The sequence below is a fragment of the Pituophis catenifer genome, unplaced genomic scaffold, assembly GCF_029215685.1.
Source record: "Pituophis catenifer annectens isolate HBS135680 unplaced genomic scaffold, rPitCat1.0.hap2 SCAF_6, whole genome shotgun sequence".
NCBI lineage: Eukaryota > Metazoa > Chordata > Lepidosauria > Squamata > Colubridae > Pituophis > Pituophis catenifer.
Window position 1 is genome coordinate 29,047,516 of NW_027256886.1, and position 20,501 is coordinate 29,068,016.

Here is a 20,501-nt window from a genome sequence, read left to right on the forward strand (position 1 = left end):
AGTCACTGTTCTTTCATTGATGGAAAAAGTCAATACTTTGCATTTCTTTCAGTTTTTTTAATGAATCCCTAGACAGCATTCTTAAGTAGAAGAAATAACATGCTCATAAATTTACTTGAGTTAGAGATCTATTGGGTAATTTCATTACTAGACAGCGTAATACTTTAGCAGGGATTTTCTTATGTCATTTCATATGTCTAAAGTTCTGATCACACTTATTATCTCAACCAAATCTAATGGCAAAGATGCCTTAGGATGATATTGAGTCCCTGATTATGACAAACTGCACAAATATTACCATGTAATTTTGCAGTCACATAGGTAGATGTACTCTTGTCTTTTTCTGGAATGATGTTCGATTTCCCTTTCCATTTTTCATTCCTGACAATTTCCATTGAAACTACACAATTGCTAGAGTCTATATGCTGCATATAAATTTAATGACTAGATAGACAGACAGACTTGGTTTTATTTAACTTCTAAGCTTAGTCAAGTTCAGCCAGGTGCTGCCATATAAAACTCAAGCAATCTGTTTGGATAGAAATGCAGTGAGGAATAATTCATGGGAAGATTTTTAATTCTTAGTTCTTTACATTACTACAAGAACAGTATACATATTAAATGCATGTTTATATTTCTTATAGTTCAGTTTGAACTTACTGAATTCTTTTGTTAAAATAAAACATTTACAATTCAATAGACCCATTGTGCAATGAAATGCTTCATGTTGTGTTTCAGTGTTATTTGCATCTCTTCTTACACTGCACTATTATTCTAGCAATGCTTTAACCTGCAACAGGTTTTGAATACAGCCTCTACTAATAGCAGTAATTGGCCTACAACCCTTATCCAAGTTGCTCTATAATGGTAATATTGAGTAGTTTTTCAACTATACATTTTTATTCATGAATGTTTCTTTTAGAATTCTGAACTGTTTAATGATGATGGTGTTGTTCATTTAGTCATATCTGACCCTTCCGATCTTGCACTACTTCTTTGAGTTGTTCTATGCTCTCACTGGTGTCAGCTTTGATGGTGCCTGAGCTGTTTAGTATAATTAATTTAACATTTTGTTTGATTTCTGACTTTGGGAAATCAATGGAAATGGAAATTACAAGCAATCTCAACTATTGATTCATATAAAATGTTGGGGTATTACCCATAATATTTATTTGAAGAGTCGCTCTTCTGTTATTCTTGCCATTTGAAGTCAATGGCATTATCTTTTTATTTAGATAACGGGTTAAGCATGCCATTTAATGGGACTTTAAAAGTGTTATAATATTTGTACATTCATCTAGAACATGTTCAATTATTCCGATATGCTTTCTGATGTTTTCCTAATGTATATTAAAATGTGTTCTTTCATAATAGATATGAAGGATTTGTGTCTTCCTGTCTGCATGTGCTTATAATTAAAGATTCTAATTTTCTATCATATCAATGTTCTTAAGTATTTGCTTTTGTATTTCCTGAAATGACCACTATAGACTCATATAGAATCATTCAGTAAATCTGTTTGTAGCTCAGATTGTCATCTTATAAAAGTATAAAAATGAGTTTTTCATTTCTTACTTTGTTAATAATATCCACAATTCCTTTACTTGGGTAGAAATGAAGGCTGAAATTACGCTGTAAGATTAGATTCAAATTTGTTGTTCAAATTTGAAAGAGAAGATTTTGAGAGAGAGTGTGGGAATGTTACTGTAATGGGTGACCTGAGTTCCATAACATTTCATCTATATTTGGAAATGTTGAAGAGATAAAAACGTTGTTTTCTTGGGCAGACCTTTTGTTTTGGACATTTACTTGCTGTTCTCTGATAGTTTATTCTCTTTTACATATTAAAACAGGAAATTCTCATACATAGTTTCTTAACCGCATTGAACAATTGAACCAGAGTTGAATAATAGACTGAGCTGGACTAAACAATAAAGTATTTTCCCAGCTGATTAATTTTTTTAAAAAAACAATATTCATTTATTAATTCAATCAATCAATCAATCAATTTTTGTGGCCACCTATATCTCAAACACATGACTGGGCAGCGAACAATCATAAAATCAATTAAAATCACAATACAAAAACGTAAATATATACAGCAAACAAGAAAGATTATAAACCATAGATTATAATCTTGATTTATCCTCATTCATTCATTCCACATTTTAAAAATACCTATATTTATAATAATGCAGCATAGTACTGTCAGTTTTTCAATCCAGTTTTAGCTCAATTCACTACATTTAACTATGACCATCCTTTCTTTTAGCAGAATTGTATCTCATCTATACCAAGGGTGTAAAATTCCAGGCAGGAATTTGGGAAGGATCAGGCCCATAGGGTGCTTAAATCTGGCCCGCAGGGCCGGCCTGGAAATAGCAAAGGACCAGCCTGTGGTGCTTCTGGCAGCCAAAATGGGACACGGGGCCTGCACCCTCGTGCCCCATTTTAGCTAGCAAAGTGCTGCAGGAGGCGTCCATCCCGTCTTCTCCCTCCCAGCTGGCCTGCGGAGGAGAACTACAGTGCTGATCTGGCATTTGAAGAAATCCAGTTTGACACCTCTGAGCTATACAAAAGTATCTTATCAGCATTTTAGTGGTCTTTTTTTACAGTTTTTGGAAACATACAGGTTGGGTTGGGTTCTACTTATCTTTACTACCGATTCGCAATGGGGCTGCATGCGCGCTGTTCTGCGCAAGCACAGAAGCTTCTGCCCATGCGCAGAACCATTTTGATGATGTCAGGATCAGTGGGCGGAGCCTCCTGATTCTATAGAACTACCAGTTCTATAGAACCGGTGTGAACTGGGGCCAACCCCCCACTGATAGAGGTCAATAAAACTCCTCAGACACTGGAACTAGCTATTTACATTGTGGGCAGACAAGCAATGGCAGGCCTTACTTCAAGATTTCCTTGAGTACTACTTTACATTTTGTAACTCCGTTTGAAGATTTATCAATCCAGATTTGGTTTTAAGATAGAAGAAAAGGAGAAATGTTGATGTGATTTCCACTCTGAATATGTTGATTTCTCCTGGCAGCCTTCTGTATGCTTTGCACCAAAAGAATAGTGTACAGTAAATGTCACAAGTTGAATTATTCCTTTGCTAAAAGAATAGCAGTCCTTTGTTTTGATTCAAAGCCGACAAATTTGGCATCAGAGACAAAGAAGAATATCCTGTGGAGTATAATAGTGTCATTTTATAAAGCTCCTTTGTCTCAAAAGGGCATTTTAATACATCACAAATCATTTCAAACTTTGTTAGTGTCAGCCACAATATTTACTGTCTTTGCATATTAAGAATCCCGTTGAAACATCAAATTATGTGCTGGCTGTGTTTGATAAGCAACAAATGAACTGAGAAATGAGAGTAAGCCAAGTAGAGTCGCCTTATCATTGAGAAGGCCAGAAAAAAAATTAATACATAACTAAATAAATTAAATATTTTTGTTCTTGTGTCCAAATACACTTTTGCCATGGACATCTTCCATCTAGAGTTAGGTGAATGACCTGGTGCAGTAGATGCACACATTGAAAAATACAATTCAGAGGAATTGTTACAACACTCCTAATCACCAGAGTTATTGGCAGCCATTTTGGTTAAGGAATAATAAAGGAATTCTGCTGAATTCCGAATAATTCTGAATAATAAATGAAGTGGGAGCAAGTTATATTTATCTTGCAAGGGTTCTGACTGATAGACACTAGCCAGAATGAATGCCAACTTTGATTCGTATACTATATTGGATCTTGTAATTTGTTAAGAGTTTTGACTTAGAATTTGCTCAATGACTTTGGACCATAAACTATTTTTCAACCTAACCTGCCTAAAAGGACAGGATATAAATAATATAAATGAAGTAAAGTGGAAATTAAATAAATTAAATTAAAAAAATTGGCCTCTATCATGGGGACTTGTATTTCTGTTGTTGTAAGTAACAAAGAAAGGAAAATTAAAACTAGTTACACATATTAAATGTAATGTTTTGTCATCTAGAAAGAAAATAGACCTGCTTGGTGCTAATCAAGCTTCTGGACTCAGTTTAGCTTTTTAAAATGTTATTTTAATTAAAGCGATCTCAAATATTTTTTATTTGTTTCAGCCAATTTGACTTGCTTTGTTTTTATAGCATGTTTAGTTGGATTTACATCGTATATTTAACTCCAGTATAACAATGGAGGATGACCTCAACAACTTTAATCTACTATTTTAAATTATGTGTATGAATGTTTACATTAATTTCTCACCCACTAAGATTGGCTGCCAGATAGGTCAAGGAAAACAATAACAAAACAAATCACATTTTGCTTTCAACGGTTATATAATCTAAATACGTATCGATGGGTTAATCTGCATATAGTCAATTTTAATTTTGCATGCATTAATCTTCTCAGTTGATTTTCTAAATTACAATAGTGTTTATTTTTAAAACAATAAGAATATATAGTTTCACGTGCAACCTTTTCTGATACACATTATTATATTTAGTTTTCTCTATCGATTGCAATCTCAGTTAAGTTAAAAATTTTGTTACAAAATTTGTAAAAATACATATTCTCAAGGATAGTTGTATTCCAATCTTCCTGGCAATGCATGAGGTAAAATTAAATGAATTAAAATGCACTCCTTTATATTTATCCAGTATCATGCACACACGCGCGCGCGCGCGCACACACACACACACACACACACACACACACACAGTTTGTTTATATTTTTGTTTATTTATTCAATTTCTTTTGCCACCCAACTCAACCATTCATATTTATTTGGTCCAGTTATTTTTATTTCTTTTCTGCCATTGCCAAAACATACTGTCCAAGTCCAGTTTAGGGGCAGCCTTCTTGATCAACTTCAGTTTATACTAATTCAGTCAGTATGTTGTTGCTCTGTAACACATGATAATTTTAGTCCAATTTACCTGGAGATTACAAGTTTAATGAAGATTTAACATAAAATGAGATTTTTCCAAAATCTTTAAAAAAAAAGCTTTTTTTTTAAAAAAAAAAGCTGTTTGATTTTATTGCAGCCCTAACCATGAAGTTATTTCTATAGGCTTACCAGACTTAATCTTTTTAAAATGATGTTATTGTTATAATCTAGCAACTTTGAAGATGATTTGTTTTGATTTGCTTTTGTTTTTTTTCTAAGTTTGTTAGCACTTCACTGCTGGGAATATATCGCTAAAAGAGGCATAATGACAGCAGTGGACCAACTGTGTTCTCTCAGAAACAAAAGTCTTTGCAGGACCCTTATCTTTTGGGATGTTAACAGTTTAGAAATAAATATTAACCTGGATCTCCTGAAATTGTATGAAAGGTGGTGGAATCCCCAAAGTGTTGACTGTCCCTGAGTTAGGACCGAATGTGTCATCAAATCTGGAGATAACTTGAGAAGTTACATAAATAAAGTAAGTCAATTGGAGTTTATGGTCTGGACTTAAACAGCAATATGAACCAAGCCAGCCTGCAAATTGATAAATTTTCCACATATCACTGCAACTCTGCAGAGCATAACCCATACATTAATCTTTTTTGGCCTTCAAATAATATTCTAGACTCATGTTGTTGAAAAGATTTGGCTCCAATAGAAGTATGATTGTTCAGGCATTTTGTTTAAACTCTTACTAGGCAATTGCAATTGTGTAATGTAATAAGTACATCCCTTCACAATTGCTTAGATGCGTTTCCTGATCTAAGGCGAGCAGTATTTTCTTTAATGATAGTTCAGCTAATTAGTCTGCAAAGGCAACCAACATTTAAAGCTGCGGAATGAATAAGAGCTTGCTTAAATAAATTGCATCTTTTGTTCTTCCTTTTTTCAATGTGATTATAGGGCAAGGCGGATCTTCTTGAGCACTGTTAGAAAGCCAACCAGGCATTATTCTTATAATAGGTTAAGAAATTAACATGTCTAAAATCCATTAAAAATCCAAATCTGCAAGAAATTAACTACTTCGGAGAAAATGAATTTGTAAAAATAAAAAGTAAACTGATACCATAGAAGTCTTTAAAAGTTCTCAATAATATCTATAAAAATAATCTAGGTAGATTTAAAAAGCAAGAAACTAATAGATATTCTATATGTAATAGTGGAAGACTGCCATGATTCTTAAATACATATCTATACATTTTCAATTTGATAAAATATATTAAAGTAAAATACTGAAAGTTAGGAATAAAAAATGCCTATTTGATGAAATAGAATTCCTGAAATGCACAAAATAAACATTTACATAATTTCAACCAGTGTTTTAGAATCTTTTTCTACACATAACAACTGTGCCTAAAAGCTCCTACTTGTGCATTGTTTGGAAAAGATATAAATAAGAACATTGAGTATAAACAGGAAGGGAATGATAGATAGACTTTGTGATTGCATTGATTTAAGTTTTTTTTCCTCTCTATTTTCAAAAGTATTGAAAAGAGCCTATCACAATCAAATTGATCAATAAAATAACATTAGAGATTAAAACCACATCCAGAGTTTAGCAAGCTTTAATGGGTATGGATACCTTGTAAAAGTTTTCATGATGACCTGTAAAAGCTGAAATGTTATAATTATGAAATCTCATGAGTTTGGCATTATTGTGTGAGGTCTAATGCAATTAAAAATTAAAAAATAGAAAGGTTTCTGTACTGATGGACAGTCATTGCTGATCTTTCTGTAATTAGTGGGCATTGAAATATACAGTACTTCCAACAAATATAAATGTTAATGAAAAGCATTATTTTGAAAAAAGAGTGTTTGCATCTAATGAAAGGTTATTACAGATCTTTTCAGCTTCTCAAAATAAATTCTAGGCCACCAAAGAAATGATCTTTTATGATGCAGCCAAGGAGTGCAGTTCCAGTAATGTCACTGACTTATATATTGTAGTATTTTTAAATATCCATAATATTTTATATTTTATCATTACAATACATTCTATTAAAATACTTTCTTGTTGTGTATTGCTGGAGATGGGCAGCAAAAATCAAGCCTGAGGATCAGAAGGTGTGGCTTAGGCCATACAAGGGTTATGCTCATTTTGGTGGATAAATTAGTTTTTGCCTTGGCTGCTGTTTTTTTGTGCCTTGTTTTTCTATTCTTTCTGGTTTTTAAAGTTCTTTTGCTGTTGCTATCTGTCCCAAATCATGAATTTAAATAATAAAGAGGCAATATAAAAAGGTTTTTTTAAAAAAATAAATGAATGAATCAGATATACAGTAGTTTAATGTTGTTGGGCATGAAAGATAACTTCTTTGACTATATGAATCATTGGACATTTAAACACATTCAAAGCTTAATGCATAATTGTCAGTGTACATTCTCAACCAGACTTTACCAATGTAAATAATAATTAATAATAATAATTAATAATAATTAATAAATAATAATAATAATAATCTTCAGATTGCAAACTGGCTAAGATTCATACAAATTGAAGTCTAATATAGTTTGATGGTGCCAGAATGGATAACTATTCATGCCTCATTTCCATTGCTGTACAGGTAGTCCTCAATTTAGGACTACAATTGGGATTGGAACTTCTGTTGCTAAGTGATGCGATTATTAAGTGAGTCACAACCAATTTTACAAACAGTACTGTAAATTGGAAAATTTTTCATTGCAATCATTATGCAAATAATCCCAGTCGTTAAGCTATTCACACAATTGTTAAGCGAATTTTACTTTCCCCAAAATGACTTATGACTTGGCTTGTTTGGAATAAGGCCCTTGGGATGATTGTAAATGATGATATGCAACCCTGTGATGCTGCTATCATCATAAATACATGCCAGTTGTCAAAAGTCTAAATTTTGATTATGTGACCACAGGGAAGCTGCAACAGTCATGCAGTGTCATTGTAACTTCAGTTAAATGAATAGTCATAAATTGAGGACTACCTGTATTGTTTTCTTTTTCCAAAGGAAATAGATGGAGTTAAAACCACATCTATCTGCATATAATGTAGAAAGGACTCCCTCATCCTCTTCTTGTAGCACTTTTGTCCTGAAATCTGATCAAAACTATTTCAAACTATTTTTTCTACAAGCAAATAAAAAACAGTGCATAAGGCAAACTGATATAAATTCACAGATTCCCATTTATTTTAATTTATGAAAGGTAACATTGATCATGACAATATCTGTAAGGCTAATAATTTTTTCATTTAATCTAATGGAAAATGCACAGAAATGCTGCTGTTTTGTGCGCATTAAGCTTTGAGAAATACTGATGTGCAATGTTAGTATTTCAGGTGAGAAAATCTTTTTTGAAACAGTTTGACATGTCCCCTATAATTTAGCATGTTTTGCCAATAACTGTTTACTTGTCTTTCAGGTTTGTAGTTTTAAAAATTAAAAACTAGTGTGTGTTGGGAGGGTGAGAAAGTCGAGGTGTTAAGTTCACTGTATAATTGTTGATGTCTAATGAACATCAAAGCATTTTTCTTCCATTGAAGTTTTGATGCTCAAACACTGTTGTGCTCAATGTGCTTTTTTAAAAAAAAGAACACACAATTCGGTTTTCAAGTTCAAATGTTTCTTAAAACAGCCATATGTAGTTCCAGAGTTATACTTCAGCTAATCTTGGCCAACAGAAGTTGTTTAGATTAGAAAAGGGTGCATTATGTATGTTTTATTTTTCCTTTTTATAACATGCATACTTTGCTAATTAGCTGCATAATATGGGATTTTAATCACTTGGCTCTGTAACAAATATGGTGAAGTTTTTATGCTGCTTCTTTTTTTCTTTAGTAAACCTTAAAATGTATGCCATCTTAGATTATGAGACTGTTTGGAGGAACAGCTGAAAGTTAGATATGTGTTTCCTGGTAGAAGATCAAGACCATCAACCTCTTTGAAGGTAGCTAAATTCTGTGCCATAGCAATGTCTGAACATGATATACAGCTGTGCTTAGTTCCTACTGTGCATAAATTGCACATCACATATTGCAAAAAATTTCTAGAATTCAAGACTACAGATAATCCTTGTTTAGCAACCACAATTGGGTCTAGCAACTAGTTCCAATGGCTAAACACTGCAGTCGCTAACTGAAAAATCACATGACCATGCTAGGCTTACAGTGTTACTCCCATTTCCATTGTTAAGCAAATCATTAAAATTGTTATACAAGACATCATGTGATGGCAACCTATGTTTTCACTTCCACAACCTCCATTAAATTCGTTTGTTGGAAGCTGGTTGTTAAGCTCACAAATGGTGATCCCATGACTGTTGGATGCTGCAGTCCCTAGAAATCAAAGCACTGGTCACAAAGTTGTTTTTTTTACCAAACATGAACACTTTGAATGATGATTAAATAAGGCAGTTGATAAGAGAGGACCATCTGTATGATAGCTGAGAAATTCTGGAAGTTACTGTAACTTCAACACACTTGAGAATTCTTTTTTCAATGTCCCACATGAAATAATGATAAATTGCTTTCCTATTATGAAACAATGATGGTTAAGGGTTTTAAATATTGCAATTTCCTAGTTGCCTCCTACCTACCATCCTAAAAATGCAAAATTACATTAAAGCCTATTTACAGGCATACCTGTTATATTACTGGATTTTTTAATATTGCACTTTATTTATTTTATTTATTTATTGGTTCGATTATATGCCGCCCTTCTCCGGAGACTCAGGGCGGCTTACAATGCGTTAAGCAATAGTCTTCATACTTTTGTATATACCTGCTTAATAGGGCTTTCGCCCCCCCCCAAGCGGTGTTCTTTTTTATACAAAGTCAGCTTATTGCCCCCAGAATCCGGGTCCTCATTTTATCTACCTCGAAAGGATGGAAGGCTGAGTCAACCTTGAGCCTGCTGAGATTTGAACTTGCAGTAATTGCAGGCAGCTGGTGCTATTTAACAGCACTTTAGTCTGCTGCACCACCAAGGCTTTGGGAGACTACAAATAAAAAAACAGTATTTTAAAGCATTTATATATTTAGCTATGTTTTTTTATGTTGCCCGTACTTTCTCCATTATAGCTTGTGCATAAGAAAAGTAGTCCTCAGAAAAACAGCCATTGCATATTCCAAAGTTGAGAATCCATGGGCAGAACTTGACATGACACTGATTATAGCAGTGCAATCAGAGATTAGGGTAAATATGAAAACAATAATCATTCTCATCAGGATGTGATGAAAATCATTCTTCTGAACACGACATTTACAGTTTAAGAGAATAGGATCCTTAAAATGCAAAATTGACCTTTAGAGAAACAGCTTCATCATTCATATATAAGAGCAAACCATGACTAGAGTAACATTAAGCTAAGCTGTTTTATTTCAATTAAAATTATTTTACATCATAGTTAATAATGATTTATTATGATACATCATTTAATAAGTGCACAATAAAACTAATGTTTATATTTAATCCATTTGTTACACAAAAATAAATGATAGGTTTTGAAAATTGAACCTAATTTTGATAAATGAAGTCAGCACATTCCTTTTTCCAGATCTTAAAGCAGAGTTTAGGATGTGTTGTACTAACATTCTGATCTCTGTATTTTCACTCTCCACTATCCAATGCCACATATTCTCTTTCTTGTTGTCTTCTATAGCACATCTCATTGTTGTCTGCTGCATTGATCGCTGTTTCTCTGCTCCGCTTAAATAACCTTTCCACCAAAAAGCTCCTTATGTTTCATGTGCTATCGGTTTATTTTTGTAACAAATTCTACTTTTTAATAGCTGAAATTTTATTCTGGGAAATGGTCAATTGTTTTCTTTTTTTCTAGAATATTATTATAACCTCTGGTCTGAATAATAAGTAGAATGCTTTGATATTGTGAATTTGGCTTTGTAGACATGGCAGTAATTATATTTAACATGTTAAGGTGTTGTCTAAATAATGGAAAATTGGAGGGAGATTTTGAAGGGAAAATTGGAGAGAAAATTGATGGGATTTTAATAAGGCTACTACTCTGTCACTGCGTTTTTGTATTTGTCAGCTGTCTCCCATTCTGAGATTTACGGTAGACTGTCTGACTCTTATCTCAGAAGCCACTGCGCATGTCCACATTCCTTCTTTCACTTTCTTCTAATTTTCTTTGTTCGCCTGCCAAGAGGTCCAGCAGGAACGCTGCCAAGATGTAATTAATTAGCTAGTAAGATGTTTTTACTTCTTTATAATAAAATGTGTTTATGTGTTTATTTTGGGTTTATTTTCTTAAAGTATACTTCAAGGAAAAGCTACGATCCATTCTAATCAAGGTGCAATTACCCAAAAGCAGAATGGGATTAATTGCCACCCTGACATACTCAGCCTTATTAAAGGCTCAGAAGGATGCAATGGCTCAACAATTAAAGATGCTGAGCTTGTCAGCTGGAAAGCTGACAGCCTGGGTTTGAGAGCGGAGTGCTACGCAATGGAGTGAACTTCCATTCCTGCCCCAGCTCCTGCCTATCTAGCAGTTCAAAAGCATGCAAATGCAAGTAGATTAATAGGTCTCATTTCGGTGGGAAGGTAACCGCGTTCCATGTACCTTTGGCATATAGCCAAGCTGGCCACATGACCACAGAAAATGTCTTTAGACAATGCTGGCTTTCTTGACCAAGAAACAGATGAGTACTGCCCCCTAGAGTCAGACATGATTGGAAAGGGAAATTTCTACCTTTACTTTTTACTACTCAGCATTTCTGATTAGTGGTATTTAAAGATCTTAATATTTCTAAAGAACAGTTCTGTGAAATAGTTGTCTGTAGAAGAAAAAGCAATCATAGCAAAACTAAGGTTTGAACAAGAAACCTTAAGTTTAACACGTAATCTTAGATTTCAATCCTATGAAGACTTCCTAGGAAATTGCATTGTGGAATTCCATTGTGACCGTAAGTGAAGAAACATGGACAACTTTTTACAAGTAGCATAAAGGTTAATTGTAAAAAAAAAAAAAAACTAGCTGATAATGTTTGTTCTGTTGATAATGTGCATGTGGAAGCAGTTAACAAAATATCTTTTAAATCTTACGCCTTGTCCTTATAGCAATAGCTTTCTGATATTTTGTAATACTCTGGTGAAGCTAAATTGAAGGCTGTAGGTCAAAGTAGTCCTTGACCTACAACGATTCAATCAGCAACTACTATAAGGCACTGGATGTAGGGTTATGACCAATTTTTGGATTTCTGGCCATCCAGCAGCCCCATTGCCACGTGATTGCAATCTGGGTGCTTGGCAATTCACACTTACGAGTAGGTTGTTAAGTGACTTGTGATCATGTTGATAGTGAATTGCAACCTTCCTTGCCGAATTCCCCAGAAAATAAATGACGAAGTCCTGAAGGAAGGTTGCAGGTTACTGTGGTAAATTTCCTTTATGCACACACCCTCACCCAGCCCATCTGTGTTCACTTGGCACCAGCCACTTGTGCACTGTCACACTTTCTTCCCAACCACACAACGATTCTCATGAACCCTTGCACACCTGACCAGTGCTTCATCTACCCTTCTTGGCCTGTGTAGCATTGGGTGGTTGCATTCTTATGCAACCTCCCCAATCCATGCAGTATCTCTTGTACACCCTCTCATAACCTCTTGCACCTGACCCATGCTGCACTCTTGTCCCTTGTGCATCCTGCCCAACCTACGCTTCATTTTTCTTCACCCCTCACACCCTCATGCACCCTTTCTCTCAGGCCCTCACTCACCCACACTTGCCCTCCCTGAACTACATTGTGCCTCTTGCCCGCCTTCTTGTATCCTCCCCCATCTAGCAGCAGCCATTTAACTGCCTGAAGATCTAAGACTTGCAATTTCTTGCTGGTATCCCCACTATTTTGGTTGTGGGAAGGGGACAGGAAGTTGCCACACCTAATGACTTGGATTCAGTTAATGGTAGCATCCAGGACTGCGGGTATTTGTATTATGATTGCATCATGTTCATTTGAGAACTGCCAAGCTAGTAATAGATTTTCTCAGTGACTCAGTTTTCTTTTCTTTTTTTAAATTGTGATGTGATATTTGGCTCCTGAATGTGCAGAATTTTGAAGGAATATTGACTCAGTATTACGGAAGCTTTGTGAATCCAAAATAAAGAAATAGCCTTTTAGAGATTAAGTTCTGCAGAAATTTTCAGTAATAACGATGGATTTGGTGGAACAATTACTGGACATTATAATGTTAGCATGTTAGGATGACTAACTATTTTCTTTTTCTCTTGTATCAGGTTACGTACTTGGGAAAAGTTTCTACAACAGGGATGCAGTTTTTGTCCGGTTGCACAGAAAAGCCAGTAATTGAATTGTGGAAGAAGCACACCCTTGCTAGAGAGGACATCTTCCCAGCTAATGCCCTCCTAGAAATCCGTCCTTTCCAGGTTTGGCTTCATCATCTGGACCTCAAAGGAGAGGCTACTATCCACATGGATACCTTTCAGGTTGCTCGTATTGCTTACTGCACTGCTGATCACCATGTGAGCCCTAACATTTTTGCTTGGATATATCGGGAGATCAATGATGATTTGTCCTATCAGATGGACTGTCATGCAGTAGAATGTGAGAGCAAGCTAGAGGCCAAGAAGTTAGCTCATGCTATGATGGAGGCCTTTAAGAAAACTTTCCATAGCATGAAGAGTGATGGCCGAATCCACAGGAATAGCTCCTCTGAAGAAATGTCTCAAGAATTAGAATCTGATGATGGCTGAATTTCAATTTTTTGATGATTAAGCAACAGCAAAAATGGCCCTGGGAACATAAACACACACATATATAAAATGAATGAACAACCATTCAATTTGGGAATGATGAATTTCCAAAATTTGACTAATCACCTTTTTCATTTTTTTTTTAAAAAAGCAATTCAGAAATTTTCCTGAAAATATACTTCTTTATTATAATTACATAACATTGAAATCTGCTGCTGGGTTTTTTTGTTTTGTTTTGTTTTGTTTTAATGTGATAAAGCTTCTTGTTTAGTCATTTGTCCATTTCACCTTTCAAACTGATTTTAAGCTTCGGAATTCAAGTTCTTGTCTTATGGTTTGTAAATTATTTCAATTTCCTTGTTGAGATTCACTGAGCACATTTAACAATGAGTTCTTACAGAGTTCGTTGTTAGCATTTAATACAGTACTAAGTAGGATCATCTTCTACAGACAAAGAGAATACAATTGGAGAATCTACTGCTCTCTTTTTACCACTTCCCGGGCTGAAAATTTCTACCTGCAGTTTGACAGCCTAACAATTAATCCACATTTCATGGTTTGAGTATTGACATATGCTTACATTTACACATTATAATCATATCCTATATTTTATTTTATTCATTTAAGCTTATAAAATGTACTTCCAGTCACATATTTTCCCCTTAGTGCCATTGTTTAAAAGATGAACTGCAGGGATGCCAAGTGAATGGTGGGACACCTGAATGTAAATTCCTTCTTTTATACCTTGTCCAATAAATCAAACCACTGCCTAAGGATGAACATCCTGAATATATATTAGTTGGGCTGTAATATAGAGTCTACCTTGCTCCTGGCACAAACTTTAGTTTTGCAACCGTCTTGCCACAAACAGAATCTACATTAGCTTATTTGCTTGTGCTCCAGGATTCAGTTTAAACTAACATATTAATCGTTAGCATCTGAGAAGTATAACAATCTTTAAGATCAGGTTTGGTGGCAGAAAGTTTGTTAATATTCTGCTAATATTTCCTGAAATATTAACATCCTGTTAATATTTCCTGAAATGTTTCCAACTCACAGATGAAAGGGTTCATAAGTATTTTTTTAATGTTTTAAAGACAAAGTGCTGATTACTAATGTATAGGTAATACTGCACTCTCTACAGTCTTGTTCATAACTTGTGGTAATGTTAGGAGCACTGGGCACCTTACAGAAGCCTTAAAAGAAAGCAAATCACAGCAGATAGCTATGGAAGACTTTTTCATTGAGTCTGAATATGCACCTGTGTGTATGTATGTGTGGATGTGTCTGTGTGTATGCAGTCACTATTAGAGCATATAGATTTATCATGGGAACATACTGAGGAGGAATTGCACCTTTAATAAATATGCTTATTGCTTTCCAATATATGTAAAGTATTCTGCAGCTTAAATGCATTCATACTTTAATAAAAAAGGTGGAATTAAAAATTAATAATTTCAGACTTCATGGTTTTATGTGTATACTTCTAATCTACCAATTCTAGGCATTAACTATAATCTGTATAATAATATATGATAATTGGCATTAAACCTTAAGTTTAATGCCAATTAAAGTACTAAATGGCATTTTATACTTAATTATACTTAAAATTAAATTGTACTTTTATTCTGATGTATGTAGGCATTTTGCCTTTTCTGAAGGGCTTTTCCATCTTTTCCTTTACACTAAATTCTAGCTCTTAGGCATTCTAATCTCTGTGAATTGAAAAGTTCTATACTTTTTTTCTAAACTGCAGATTAGAAATGTATAGCTGTAAAACTCAACTTCAGTAGTTTTCCCTAAGAGTTCAGTTGTATAGGCTTTATATTCATTCTTACTGAGAGTTATAAGAACTTCCCATTTGCCCTTCTCTTTCTTAAGTGAATTTTGGACTTATAATTAAAACTAAGGGAATTATTTATTTGTAAGCTTCCTTGACTTGAAGGACATAGCCTTCTCCAAAGTTTGGCTTCTTGTAAGGGAGAACTAAAACACACATACCCATGAAAAGTTCCTTTGTTCCAGGCTTCTAATAGTATGAAAATAAATTGTCACCCTGACTCAGAGATTGATGGGATAGAAATGAGAGAAAATATTTTGTCCTTTTCATCTTCCTTGTCCTTGGATCATTCAGAAGAAGAACATCAGCTTTCCTCTTTCTGAAATTGTAGACATTTGGGATTCCTATATGACAAATCATTTCTTCTTGAATTACGCTTACTCTAAATCAAGTCACTATTAAAAGAGATTAGGGTTTATTTATAATGCAGAAAGAACAAAAATGCACAAAAAAGCAAAAAACAAAAAACAAAAAACCTAATGCACTGCTGTTTTAGTGTTAATTAACTCGTTAAAAAACAGTTACTCTTATTTCTTATTGAAAGTTTCCATCAGCCTTCATGTATTGTTATTAAGATATTTTAAAAATCTTGTCAAATCATGGCACAGGTAAAATGATATAATCCTTTTGATTCAAGCACTAACTATTCAGGTGCGAAGAAGATGAAAATGATACTCAAATATGCTCCTTGTTTTTGGTATTAGTAATGTGGGATTGGTATACAAACACCATTCTTGTTTCTACTCTCCAAGGACTTTGGAGTCCTTTGCATAGAGTGATGCATAGATTTTGTGGATGATATCACCCTACTTGATGAAACAAAGGAATGCTTGCAAGAAATGACCACCAGTTTAGATAATGAGGTCAACAAGATTGCCCTACGTATAAATTTTGAGAAGACCCAGTGTATGCATGTTAGTAGTGCTCAGAATTATATGCTCTAACAGTCCATAGCCAGGCTACAGATGAAGTCCAACAATTTATTTATCTTGACAGCATTATATCTATTGATAGAGGTACAGATAAGGACATTATTGAATTTGAATGGCAGTGGCCATGTTCCAATGCATGCACCCAATTTGGTCTACGGTATCCAAGTATTCTACAAAGATAAACTCTTCAAGGGTGTTGTTATACCAACTGCAATATATGTTTGTGAAACATAGAAGTTTACAACCAACATGATTAAATGTTTTCCAATAATGTTGCTTGAGAAGAATTGCTCTGCATCTCATATTGTGACTACATCATTAATGAAGAGGTACTACAACGATCAGATTTAGGCCATCTGTTAAGTGAATTAATGTTGAATATGGCTTGTTGGTCATATCTTACATATGTAAGATGTATGCCTAAAGACCAGCATCCAAAAATTGCACTACATTGGATACCTCCTGCATAAATGGAGCCAGCCTTAGAAAATGTGGAATCAAACACTTAAGGAAGATTTTAAGATTATTAATGCCCCTAGGAATGATGCTGAAGATGCTACTGATAGAATGATAGAAAGTGCTTGAATGCTCTGTGTAGGATCTAACAATGATAATGAATGTGGGATTTGACTCTGATATTGGAAACCTTTACCTCTTTCTCCAGCCAATATGGGCTATGATTACAGTTCTTGAGAACTATAATTCAGCAACATTTTGATTACCTTATCTACACTATTTCTAATTGCATGTCCCACTCTTTACCTATTATAAATAATGCAACTGCATATGAGCACTAATAAAGCCTTCTGTTGTATCTAAACACTGTGCAGAGTGATGTGAGAAATCCTTCAAGTTATGTTTCCTAATCCTACTGCCCTAGATTTGAACCAGAGCCCTTTTAAACATTTATAACCAAGGCATTCAAATAATCATCATATTAAAACTGAGAAACTTGCCTTCAGTTGGTTTGTAAATTATCTGTGTCTGTCCATGAAATGACATAGCATGTTTGAACCAGGGGTGAAATCCAGCAGGTTCTGACAGGTTCTGGAGAACCGGTAGCAGAAATTTTGACTAGTTCAGAGAACCGGCAAATACCACCTCTGGCTGGCCCCAGAGTATCCTTTCCCCAGGAGTGCAGAGGGAATGGGGATTTTGCAGTATCCTTCCCCTGGAGTGGGGTGGGAATGGATATTTTGCAGTATCTTGCCCCTGCCACGCCCACCAAGTAACACCCACAGAACCGGTCATAAAAAAAAATTGGATTGCATCACTGGTATGAACCACAATGTCAACAGGATTAATAGCCAAGAACTATACTGCAAACCATCAAACTTGTAAAAGCTATCTTGGCCAGAATAATTAGAAATATTTCCAATGAGTCTGTATTTCATTGTTCATTTCCAAGTCAGTGCAAGGGAAAAAAAAACACTAAACATTATTAAATTTACGATCTTCCTGTTTTTGAAATCAGAAGTGTCCAGGCCCCAAGGCTACTAACATTATCATTTCACAGATGTTTCCCCCACAAAGTTATATCTATAAATCAGGGGTGTCAAACTTAAGGCTCGGGGCCTGGATCCGGCCCACGGGGTACTTAGATCTGGCCCGCAGGGCCACCCTGGAAACAATGAAGGACAGGCCCACGGTGTTTCTGCCAGCTAAAATGGGCTCCCCAGCTCTGTTTTCAGTTGCCACATTCTCCTGCAACCTCTTCCAGTGAAAACGGAGCCTACACACACACACACACACACACACACACACACACACACACATATATATATCCAAAATTTCTAGCATGTGTGTTTGTTTTCAAAAAGTAATAGAAAACTTTTTCTCTTGAAGTAAAAACACCTGAATTTAGAGTAACTTTTGTTTCATGTTTGGAACAACATTGAAATTGAAATGGAATTTTCATGTTTTAATTTAAGTGAATGGTATAATTCCAAGTGTGAGCAGATATACTCAGTAAAATTTTCCAATGGATTACAAAACAGATTTGCTGGTCTATAAATGAACTTCAGAATTAGAATAGTAAATTATGGTACATTTAAATAAGGCTGATGGACATGCATAATATCTATGAAACATTAAAAAAAAACCTATTCATGTTAGACTGTTTCTCTCATATTTCTTTAATAAATATTTCCTACAGAAAATACCGGACAGATTTTGAAAGCCATTTTACTATCACAAAAGTCCATTCGTTGCCTCTCCTTCCACAAAAACCATTCTAAATAGATGTAAAACAGCAAAGCTTCAAATGGATATGAGGAAAAGGGAAACCTTTGATAAATATTAACATAAGCACTTTCAGTACTGAAAGTGAAAGAATTGCCCAATATAAAAATGTAATTGTTAATAGCTCTTCAACATGATCTGTTGGGGATAATGTAAAGTACAATTATGATGTGGCTATTTAAATGCCATTTTTATTCCTTTGCCTTCTGGAATATGCTGACAATTTTTATAAAATCAAGAAAAAAATCACCATAAATTACAATTTTTCAGATCCTTTTGCAAATTCTATACATAAATTCATTTCATAATATACTTCAGTCAACGTATTTTAAACACAAAGTTGAGCTGCAGCTCTGATTTCATGGTTAGTTGTTGATTCCAGATTTTGTCCACTCACCATAATATATCACATTCCCCAAAGTTTTAGAATAACAATCTTTTGGCAAGGCCACAGTATATTTTCTTTCAAATGTACTTTAGTATGGAAGCATTTCTGCTTCAGAATTTATACACTAGAGTACTTCTTCGATTTCCAAATGTGTGTGGTTTAATTATGGTTTACTATGCCTCACTTTCTTATTAGTTTCATTTCCCCCCCATCTACTCAAACTATTGTCAACTTACCTGAGAAACATCCAAGAACATAGGACTTCATTGCCAATTCTTTCCACCATTCTATATTTTTCTCAAAACAACCCTATAGTTTGGAAGTTTATACCAGCAAAAGGCCAAGAAAAGTGACCAGCTACATGCATAAGGACTGCACAGAACAAGCATGGGTAGGGTTTGGCCAGGGAGCACTGCAGAGTCTCTTGCATCCCAGTGTTTGAAACTCATATACTCTTTTTTATTCCCAAAATGAGTTCTTTCCAAATGAGTCCATTTGGGGAAAGGTAGGAAAATTGGCAAAGAACAAGACATTATAGCTTGAGTAGTTGTTATGAATGTATTGCTAATTTGTTAATTAGTTAAACAAAAGAAACAAGAAGGAAAATTCTGAATATGTGTGTGCGTGTGAAAGAGAGAGTGAGTGTATTTGTGTGTGTAGGCATTTTATACATGTATATATAATGTTCCACACCATACAGAATGACCATATTTCAGCTATTTATATTCTATATGCAGTGTGTTCATAAATTAAAAGTAAAATTCAGTCTTCTATCTACTGAGCAAACAGGACCATTAATTTATCTTTTTAGAACTGAAGAAATTATTCCTTAACAATATGAGGGTTATGGACAATCCATATCCAATGTTCAGTCATATGTTTCTATGTAGTGGCTAAAGAATTAAAAACAATATGGGTATCTCAAAATATTAAAATCTGTCTCAGTGTAGGTAATTATTTCTTCTCAGAATATATGAATTTTAGGACTTCACAAAAATACTTGAATGAAAGATTCTCATTGCATCTCTAACAACCTTTTTCTGTACAGACTTAATAGCATTCAATGAACCTAGAATGCTATTTTTGTGTGGAGTTGGTGCAACATCTATAGAATTTATAATTATAATCTATCTATACTGTAGATAGAAACTTTAAGACAGTCCCCTAATGGGGATCTCCATTGTTTTAAAATGGAATATAGAATTGATTTATATAGTATTAGATTAATTGTGGGACTTTAGTCTCTTAAGATCTGATACTGCTTCTAATAATGTAAGACTCTGAAAATGGAAGTGCAGCCAATCCAAACTGAAACTTAAGGCAATGAAAATATTGGCTGCAGTTCCATTTTCAGAGTCTTACATTATTAGAAGCAGTATCAGATCTTAAGAGACTAAAGTCCCACAATTAATCTAATACTATATAAATCATTTATCTATTAAAATGTTTATACTAA

General features: G+C 34.4%; 1 protein-coding gene across 1 annotated transcript in view; it reads left to right on the plus strand.

The window, feature by feature from the left end:
* The window catches only part of PID1 (phosphotyrosine interaction domain containing 1), an 80,145-nt gene extending 66,386 nt beyond the window's left edge, over positions 1-13,759 (plus strand). Inside the window, exon 3 of the mRNA XM_070945768.1 lies at positions 13,168-13,759. Within this exon, the coding sequence (XP_070801869.1) occupies positions 13,168-13,644 (477 nt within the window). The 3' untranslated portion in view covers positions 13,645-13,759. The remainder of the gene's footprint in view (positions 1-13,167) is intronic.
* Positions 13,760-20,501: the final 6,742 nt, after the last annotated feature.